Source organism: Papaver somniferum, chromosome 4, assembly GCF_003573695.1.
Source record: "Papaver somniferum cultivar HN1 chromosome 4, ASM357369v1, whole genome shotgun sequence".
Classification (NCBI taxonomy): domain Eukaryota; kingdom Viridiplantae; phylum Streptophyta; class Magnoliopsida; order Ranunculales; family Papaveraceae; genus Papaver; species Papaver somniferum.
Genome location: NC_039361.1, coordinates 42797581 through 42807599, shown reverse-complemented (window position 1 = coordinate 42807599; position 10019 = coordinate 42797581). Strand labels below are relative to the sequence as shown.

Here is a 10019-nt window from a genome sequence, read left to right as displayed (position 1 = left end):
AAGAGTATGGCCATTTGACGAGCCATCTCTTTTTTCCTGAGGACAACGTACATGTGCGTGGAGCTGCGACTTTAGTGATTTCCCACCAGGTAAGAGAAGGCATTTGTCTTGCATACACATCCCACCTACACTCCTTAGTGGGATCCAAACATACGAATATAGAATGTAGCTTACTATTTGAAACCTTGGCCTCAAGTCTAGTATTTTGACCATCCCAACAGCCAGTTTTAGTTGATCCCTGTTTTTGAATCTTTGACCCTCATACAGCTCATACCACTGCAATTCCCTGTAGTTTGGGGAGGTGGAGAACTCCGCAGAGGTTTTGGATTTGACGGAGTATTATGTAGGCGGCGTAACTCGATGGGAAATGGTGTGTCCCAAGTTGCTTCAAGGCTTCTCCTAGCTTTAGAAACATATTCATTCCCTGAAATAGATAAACACAATATAGATTAGTGAGACTAGATAATGTAGGAATACATATTTGGCATGGCATATTTTAGTGTCGTGTGTAAAAATATATACACAAATTTCTAGCTATTACCAGGCTGCGTTAGCAACATAACAAAGTTACGAGTGTTCTTTACAAGGAAAATACAGTAAGATCCACAGGCTGGGATACAAAGATTTGGAAATGATAACAATATAACAATAAGAGGGAGAAGCAGATAAAATTATTACCACTGCCAGTATGACTTAGGCGGTGCCGTACCATGCTGGAGTTATCATTGACGGAGGAATTCACTATGTTACCGCTGGTAGGGTCTACTGAGGTTGAAGGTGTATTCCCATTTGAACACACTTGACTAACATTATTGGTAAAGGGAGTTCCGGGAGTATATATTGTTACTTGCTGAGATGCCTCTTTCCGAGATGTTATTACGAAAAAAGATAGAACTCCTGGTGATTCCTCCACATAAGAGTTCAAGGTTTCTTATCCGGTAATCAATATCCGTTGTCTACACCCTGTAACTTCAATACATACCAGACCATAGACTTCCAAATCAGGTCCCTGTTCAAAACCATGTAGACTCGCTACTTTCTTCTTTATATCCTCTAGAGTAAACATTCCCTGGAAAACCAGATATTGTAAATGAACCCCGACATATGTATCGTTATCGCTTTTCCATACCCAATTACCATTGTAGTGAACATGGACTTTCATATCAGGCATCAAACAAAAACACCTGCAACTGAAACATATAAAACATCATGACAACCCTTACAATATCTGAATATACAGTAGAAAAGTGAAAATTGCACCGAAGGAACGCAAATTCAGTCTTGCTAATGGCACTAAAAACACCAGTTTGCACACTCTTCTTTCTGCCAGGTGCCACTCCAAATTGTGAGACTAGTACCCCAATAAGGGCCTCCACTGAATAAGTAGATATGGCTTCAATAACTACTTCAATGGCTTCATTTTCTCACTACTGCAGAATAGTGCTTACACATTGAGATTGGCATTTCAGGAGACTGTCTAACACGCTGATCCACAATGATATTAATCTAACTCTTCTGCTTAAATCATCTTTAAAAAACGCACTACCAAAATCAGAATCCGCATCCAACCCACTAAGAAACTGCCTATTAACCCCTATTTGAAACCTATTTCATGAAATCAAAATGAAAATTTCTATCCAATTTTACATTATCATCATTTGTTAAAGCAAAATCAATATCTACAAAATATTACAATCAACTATATCATAACCTAGCAGGACTTATTTTCGATCTATATGGAGAACCCTAATCGATCTATATGGAGAACCCTCATTTCCGATCAGAACATATTTTCGATCCCTATGGAGTTGAAAATCTAACATGATTAGAAATCAAATTTCTAGGGTTTACAAAATAAAACATTATTTTGATTTCTGAAAAACGGATTTCCCATACCTGATATGTAGATCTTATTAATGAGCTTCACTTCAGGAAAAAAAGAAGAGGAATAATAAGAAAGATAGAAGTCTTCCGAAGGTGTGTGGTGTGTCCTATGGAAGAAAAAAATTTATCTCTTTGGGAGAGATGAAGTCGAAGATATTGAAGTGAAAAGATGAAAGATCATCTGCACATCAAGGCTAATTAGTAATAAATTACTGTTCACTATTAGCCTAATAATTCTTCTTTAATCCCATATAATTCTTGTATAATCCTATATTTTTGTACAATACCGTATAATCTTTCTGTAATTCTGATTAATCTTTTTGTTATTATGATTAATCTTTTTGTTAATTATGAATAGTGTTCGATGTGTAGAAGTTTGAAACATAGATGTCTACACTTATCAAACATAATATTATGCCTAGATTCTGGATGTCTACATATCCTTATTGCACATCCACATGGCATTAGTAAAAAACGGTGGGTCTCAGTTAAAAGTAAATTTGTGAGATTATTGTAAAAACGAGAAAATAATGATAAAAAATTCCGATGTGTACATATCACACTACAGACATGATAAAAGAAGGTATTTCCATAAAAGACTAGGGAGTGTATGTCCCTTGACCGGTCAAGCTCACATTTTTTGAAGATTTTCATGGATGGTATATTTTCGGAGGATTTTGTGAAATCAATCACACTCCCGATAAAGATCCTTATTTTTTGGACTACTCATATATATCATCTTAACAATGGGTTTGTGGAAAAGAGAGGAGCCAAATTTGGGTTCCTCAGGAATTTCAGCAAGCCAGGTTAACTCTACAACTTCAGCAAACTAGCAAGTCATAGAAGCTAAAACAAGAACAGAAAATGATGAAATCCAGTCTCTTATATTAGGAGATCTACTGGAACTAGGGTTTGAAGAGGGGGAGAGAGGGATGGGTACTAGAGATAAACACATTTATATTACGCTTATATATTACTTAACAATCAAACGCTTGCACACAGGGTACAATCGTCGTCGTCGTACAGAGCAAAACGTACATAAAATATCAAGCAAAATGATGAACCATGCCATCATCTTGCAAAGCGAAACATAAATAAATAAATAACCTAGAAAATGTTACGAGCCATTGATCGATGTAGTGCTACAGTGGCTTCACTAGAACATATACTAGAGTATATGGTTCTAGTCGATCGATATGTAACATCACAGTGATCTTATTTTATAATATACCATTATATATAGTTCTAGCCGTTGATCGGCCCAGTGCTACGTGAAATACTAATTAGTATTCACCCTCCGTAACCTCAACAATATTCTCGTAGGATTTGACTGATGCGGATTGACATCTTCCTTTGAAAAAACCATTTCCTCTTGAAATGCCTTTGAACCAACCATCGCAGTGAAGTCCATCACAACAAGGGTGGTGAAGTCCACACCTTTCACCCTTATGGTAACATGATTGACATGTTGCTACACCTAATGGGCTGCTTATAATGCAGAGTAGTCCAGGGCAGCATGCGGCACCGTTGCGAAGTCCACAAGTTTTACCTTTTTCGATGCATGCCGCCTGGGCTGCGAGTAAAAAGAAAACAAAAAAATGATAGAAAACACACGGAAATATTTGTGTACTTGTTTCTCTCCATCTGATCGATCTTGTTATTTCAAATTTCTTGTGTTGTGAATTTTGCTGGTTATATTTGTATAATTTCCTAAACATTTATATATATAGAGGGGAAAATTAATAACATGTGAGAAGTGAGCAAATCCGCTATGGACTGTGGTCCACATCTGCTCCCAATAATGTTACTATATCTCATCAGAGTGGGTATATGTGGACTTATGGTTGAGATTTGGAATTGTACATGCAATGGGATGCAACCAACAGTTCGTAACTGATCACGTATCCGTGTTAGATGCGCCTCTGACGCATTAGTGACATTATATTCATGTGTCACAAACTGTTGTATCACGAAGTACACTAATGGTGTTTAAATTTTTCGTACAATTGCATAGAGTAGTAGTGCACTAGGAGGCAAGCCATATATGGAACCGTTGTGTCAAACTTATGTTCTCATGGGAGCATCTTATCACTCTGAGTTTCAGCTTTGTGGATAACAAGTTATTAGATTTGTGCGCGTGCTACGTACCAGCTTTTTTTATTTCTTCTAATTTGGTGTGTCGCAGGGCTTCGTTCCGCCACGTAGTGATGCATTTTCGATTTGGTGTATTTTCTGTTTGGTGTGGGGAGCGAATACATTAAATAGGTGGATAAAATATACGAAATATGTCCTGATTTTATTTGATTTTTCCTTTTTATTTTCACATACATTTCTTTTTCTCATTTTATTTTCGCATAAAATTAAATAGACAGAGAAAATATAGTAAGTATACTCTGATTTTATTAGATTTTTCCTTTTTATTTTCGCATACATTTATTTTTTTCCTTTTATTCTCGCATAAAAATTTTTCCTTTTATTTTCTCATAAAATATGTGTGAAATATGTGGATTTTTTTCTTGTATGTATTAATTTGGAAAAAAAGAGTCATAATACGGTAGGTATTCGACTTCCAAATCGAATTCGGACTTCCATAGGAGCATCTCCGACAAAGGGTGAATATTGTTTTTTTAAGTGACACATAGGATTTTAGACCCCCGTTTGGCATGAATCCATCTCCACCAGTAGGGTCCTACAAAGTACGAGAGACCAATTACTATTTTTTTCTTCTTGTATGTATTAATTTAGAAAAAAAAGAGTCCTAATACGGTAGGTATTCGACTTCCAAATTGAATTCGGACTTCCATAGGAGCATCTCCGACAGAGGGTGAATCTTGTTTTTTTAAGTGACACATAGGATTTTAGACCCCCGTTTGGCATGAATCCATCTCCAACAGTAGGGTCCTACAAAGTATGAGGGACCAATTACTAAATATGAAGGTGTTCAAGAAAGTGTTATCTACACCTCCGGCTCCACCTCCACGTCATATTTTTCATTATATTTCTTAAAAAATTCTTTACTGTTGGAGATGATTTTTTAGATGTGAGGTCTTGTATTTACTCTATGTATAGACCCCATAAATAAAAGGACTAAATTAAAAAGCCACATAGGATTTTTTACACCTTATGTTGGAGATGCTCTAAAATTCCAAAAACGTTAAGTTGAGAAACTTTTAAACGAATTATACGTTGTCAAGTGTCCTCACCAAAATGCTCGTTTCATAAAACTCAAAGAAGACATGTTTCGACCAACAAGAAGCGAGGATTTCCTCACCGTTCAATGTGAAAGATTTATTTCTTTAGGCATTTAAGTCTTTAGATGGTGCATGGTGGGATGTATGCAACTAGTAGTAGTACTGTACCTATAAGAGCAAGTCTTATGGTGGAATCCATCCTATTCCAAGTGTGGAAAAATCATGGAATGTCAAGTCTAGCGGCTTCCAAATTGGTGTTTTTCATGAAAAACCCAAGCAGTGTTCCATGGTTTCGTGTAATGGTCCGTGGAATCCATGGTAGTGGTAATCAGATTAGCGTAAATCGCTATTCAGAATAGTGCACTAGATGACGAAAAGCGCTAATCAAAATAGCGCTCAACGCTAATCAAAATAGCACAAAGTGCTATTCAGAATAACACTTTTTTTTTATCCGTAGATTTAAATGAGACATTGGAAATCTAATGGCTGAAAAAATAGCGCTAATCTTAATAGCGTTTTGTGCTATTCTGAATAGCATTTTGTGCTATTATGATTAGCGTTTTTTTTAGCGCTATTCTGATTAGTGCTCAACGCAATTAAGATTAGCGTTTTTGTTGTTCCACCACTACACTTGCGCTTCCATCCACGATCCTAAATGCTGAGGTGGCGTGGAAGATGGAATATGGAACTCTTCCACCATAAGACTTGCTTTAATAGAGGTGGGTATGACAGTTCGGGAATGTAATAATACTGGTCTTTGTGTTTCTTTATTTTGTTTGTAGACTTTTTTTTTATTTCAAAAAATGTTTGTGACAACATTAAAACAGCCGGTCAATGCTATGGATTTATATTCTCTTTTTAGAGGACCCTCTCAATTGGCCCTAACAGCTTCCAAAATCACGAATACAAATTCCAAAATGATGGGGAATCATCGCTAACCTCCTCCATTACAATCCCACCTACTCTAGTATATTGTTGAACAAGATTTCAACCCGCTACGGAAGCAGGATTGAAAAACTGGGTGGGCTAAGATAACATTATGGGCTAAACATTAAATTCCTAGGAGGTCTATTATTATTTTCTCTCCAAAAATTACACAGGAAAAATTGATTTTTGGGTGATTTTTTAGGATTTTGGAGGTGGCTGGAGCACCCCTAATACCGTCCCTGACTTCAACTGGCGCTCAGTTTCCCTGACGCCTTCGGTTTTTTCAGGAATCATATTGGCTTACAATTTTGTGCAGAAACATACACGCTCGATTATAGGTAATGGTGCAAATACTTCCTTATTCTTTGATAATTGGTGTGGTGATTTCTCGATTGCGAAGAGGCTTGGAATCACTTACAAAGGCCCTAATGATTTTACGGCTAAGGTTAGTGATATTATTGTTGATGGTGCTTGGGTCATACCTAAAAAAACAAGGGATTTGATGTTACGTTGCAATATTGATGTTGAAAATTTGCCTCTTATTGCTGGTGGTGAAGATTATAAAATTTGGGATTTAGATAGCAAAGGTGTTTTTCAGTCAAGTCGGCTAATGCTGCAATTAAAGTGCCAGCGGAAGTTCTACCTAGTGCGGCTCTTTTACTAGGCAGGTTGTGCACCCTACTTTGAATGTACAATACTGGAAGATTTTGGAGAAGCAATGTTGTGCTAGTGAAGACAATATTATTAAGAAGACGGGTAGGAGCATGCCTACTATGTGTCGCTTGTGCAGGAAGAGTTGCGAATCTATTAGCCACATCACCTGGCATTGCAGAGTTGCTAGGAGGATTTGGGCTTGGGCGTCTGGAATTTTTAATCTGCAACCTAATGAAGATTTGGTGGCCTCTTACAAGGCTGCTAAGGGACGTAGCAGGATGATAAAGGATCTTTGGCTTGTTGCAAATCTCGCAATTGTCACGGAATTATGGAAGCTGCGAAACAAAGCTTATTTTGAAGGTATGGCAGTTCAATGGCTTGGTTTTAAAGGTAGAGTTTATCAGGTAATTCGTGATAACTCAATTAGAATAAAGGGCCATATGTACAACAATTTAGCAGATTTGCGCATTTTGAAATATTTCAAGGTGAGGCATAGATCATGCAAAACGTCTACTCCGATTGAGGTTAGTTGGTCTCCTCCTAATCATGATGAAATCATGATTTGTTGTGATGGCGCGTCATTTAGAAATCTAGGCCAAGGTGGTTCTGGTGTTACTTTTCGTGATGCCAACTCAGAAATGCTTGACGTTCTTTGTGTTGGCCTTGGCTGGCAAACAAATTATTATGCGGAAGTGTGTGCGGTTATTTATGGTGCGATGTTAGCCAAGAGATGGAATGTGAAGAATATTTGCATTCGTTCAGATTCAATGAGTTGCATCCAAGATTTTCAAAAGGGTGAGCTTCCTTGGAAGCTGGTGCAGAAGTGGAGAATGGCGAAGTCTTTTTACAACAACATTCGCTATATTCATAGCTATGGGGAAGTTAATTTCTCAGTTGATGCTTCGGCCAAGCAAGCATGTTTGCTGGCTGAAAATATTTTTGAGTTTTATGAGGGTAGGCCAGGTTTTATTCCGTCTGTGTAATGGCCTGAAAGGGTTTATTATCGCTTCAAATAGATTTTCTGGTGGATGGCCTCACGGCCAATCACTAAGAAAGCCTAGTCCCTGTACAGTTTTCGCTTTGTTAATTTTATTTGACCGAGTAAAAAAAAACTTCCTCCAATTTCAACCATAGAACAAACAAACATATATATTGTCATTATAGTTATCGGAGGATCACCACCATCGGAAGCTTACTTGAACATACTCACGAGCCAACAGGACAACCAAGGAAGGAATTAAGAATACCCAGAGCAAGTCAAACAAGTGAGTGACTAATGGAATTAATCGTCGACTAACAAACGGACTAGTGGCAACCAAAAGTCAATTTTTCTTGTTTTTCATGTGCATTTTCAACCTGGGATATGTTCATGTCCCCACAGATCAAACCAGAAATCAAAGTTTCAAGATGTTATCTAGTACTTGATCATCATTTATATTCATGTTTTAATCATCCCATGTTTTGATTTTTCCATGCAAAACAGGATAAGTTGATAATTTTTCCATGCAAAACAGGATAAGTTGATTTGTAGTTGGTTTGTTAAAGTTTGTTTGAGCAGCACATATCTCTGTGAAAATTGGATTCTTGACATGTACACTAATTCAAAACAAAAAAACAATGAAGGATCATTAGTTGGATATATGTACACTATATCCGAGATTCTCCTTTAAAGAATTTGAAATCGTACGATTGTTGTCTCTATTCTCCTTTAAAGAATAAAAAATCGTACAATTGTTGTCTCTCTTGATGGATCACTTGATGGATCACTGCTTTTATCCTCCTGCCAAAAGACAACAACCCTTCTTAACAACCATTTGAAGAAGGTCTATTTCATTTATTGAATTTTCTGAGTAAGCAAACAGTACATGTCTCACGGGTAAGAATACAGACAGATGATTCAAGCCTAGTTAGCAATTCGAAATACGGGATACGTACGGAACGGCGAACGTACGAGTAGTATATGGTTTCGTGAGAGTCAAATTCGGTCAAAGATGCGGTCAATGGTTCGTGATTCATCAGTAATTCGGAATGATATATGTACGTGTATAATTCGATTTATAAATATGAGTTCGGTATCGAAAATTTGGTACATACCCACAATAAATAATTAGTGTTTATGTGGAAAAAAGATAAACTTTTATGTGTATGAGTGAGTTTTATAGTGAAAAGATGAACTTATCCGTTGTATACAAAATATATACAAACATTAACAACAAACAATAAGTGGCCCCGTGGTTAGGTGTTGATTGAAGTAGGCCGAAGTCTCAACTTCGAATATCATATAATCCGCGTGTTGGGTGCGGGGTTGCAAACGTTCGCGATTGGTACGTAAAAGTTTGTGATCCGTAAAAATTTGCGAATTGTACGCGAATGATTCGTGAATTTACTAACTAGGGATCCAAGTAGTGTACGGAGAAGCTAGCACAAGTGACCTTCTTACTATTCTTAATGATGTCTTTTCTTCTAAGAAGAAAAAAAAAACCTAGCTATGCTGGCTAGGAATGTTTGGAGAAAGGCTGAGTTAAATAACCTAGATATGCTGGCTAGGAATGTTTGGAGAATTCTAGAAAATCCTGATTGTATGCTAGCCTGTTCTTAAAGCCAAATACTTTCCTAGAAATACCAAGTACATTGGTAGGTGCTCTTTGACTTGGAAGTGTTTGCATTCTATTAAAGAACTCATTAAGCCTTTCATCTCTTGGATAATTGGGGATGGTCAGTTCATTGACCCCTAGTGCAACAAAAGGATACCCACTTTGGGTTCTGCTACTCCAAACCCTTTAGTCCCACCAGACCCTAATATTAAAGTCTCTTATTTTATTGACCCTTCTACCAGAACTTGGAATATGTCTAGATTAAACACTCACTTTAATGATGCTTCTGTTAAGAAGATCATCACTATTCCTTAAAGCAGTTATACACTCCTGATAGGAGGGCTTGGGATCTTTCAAATAATGGCAAGTTTTCTTCAAAATCTGCCTACATGGGGCCCAGAGGTTTTAAGCCATCCCTTGTAAAAATCTTTCGATGCGTATTTGGAAAAATAGGGTTCCTTACAGAATCCAAGTCTTTACATGGAAAGCTGCTAGAAATGCTCTTCCTGCTAGAATTATTTTGCATACCAGAATGCCTATGCATAGTGTTGATTGTGCTAGATGCAATGATCCTCAAGAATCCATAATGCATGCTTTAGTTCTCTGTCCCTTTGCTATCCGTGTCTGGTTTCTCTCTGATTTTTGCATCAATACTCAATTTTTTCAAAATAAGTCTTTCATTGACTAGTTATTGTTTGGTTAACCGACCCTTTGTCTAGACTCCCTGATGAAGCTCAGTGTCTCTTTGTTACCACATTATGGTCTCTCT

At 37.2% G+C, this 10019-nt stretch overlaps 1 protein-coding gene across 1 annotated transcript; it reads left to right on the top strand.

The window, feature by feature from the left end:
* Nucleotides 1–6775: 6775 nt before the first annotated feature.
* LOC113272422 lies at nt 6776–7639 on the top strand. Its single transcript, XM_026522258.1, has one exon. The coding sequence runs from the start codon at nt 6776–6778 to the stop codon at nt 7637–7639; it is 864 nt and encodes a 287-aa protein (XP_026378043.1).
* The last annotated feature ends 2380 nt before the right edge of the window (nt 7640–10019 follow it).

What these genes read in the sequence shown, in the direction of transcription:
- LOC113272422 (XM_026522258.1), top strand. Translation starts at nt 6,776, where the DNA reads ATGTGTCGCTTGTGCAGGAAGAGTTGCGAATCTATTAGCCACATCACC.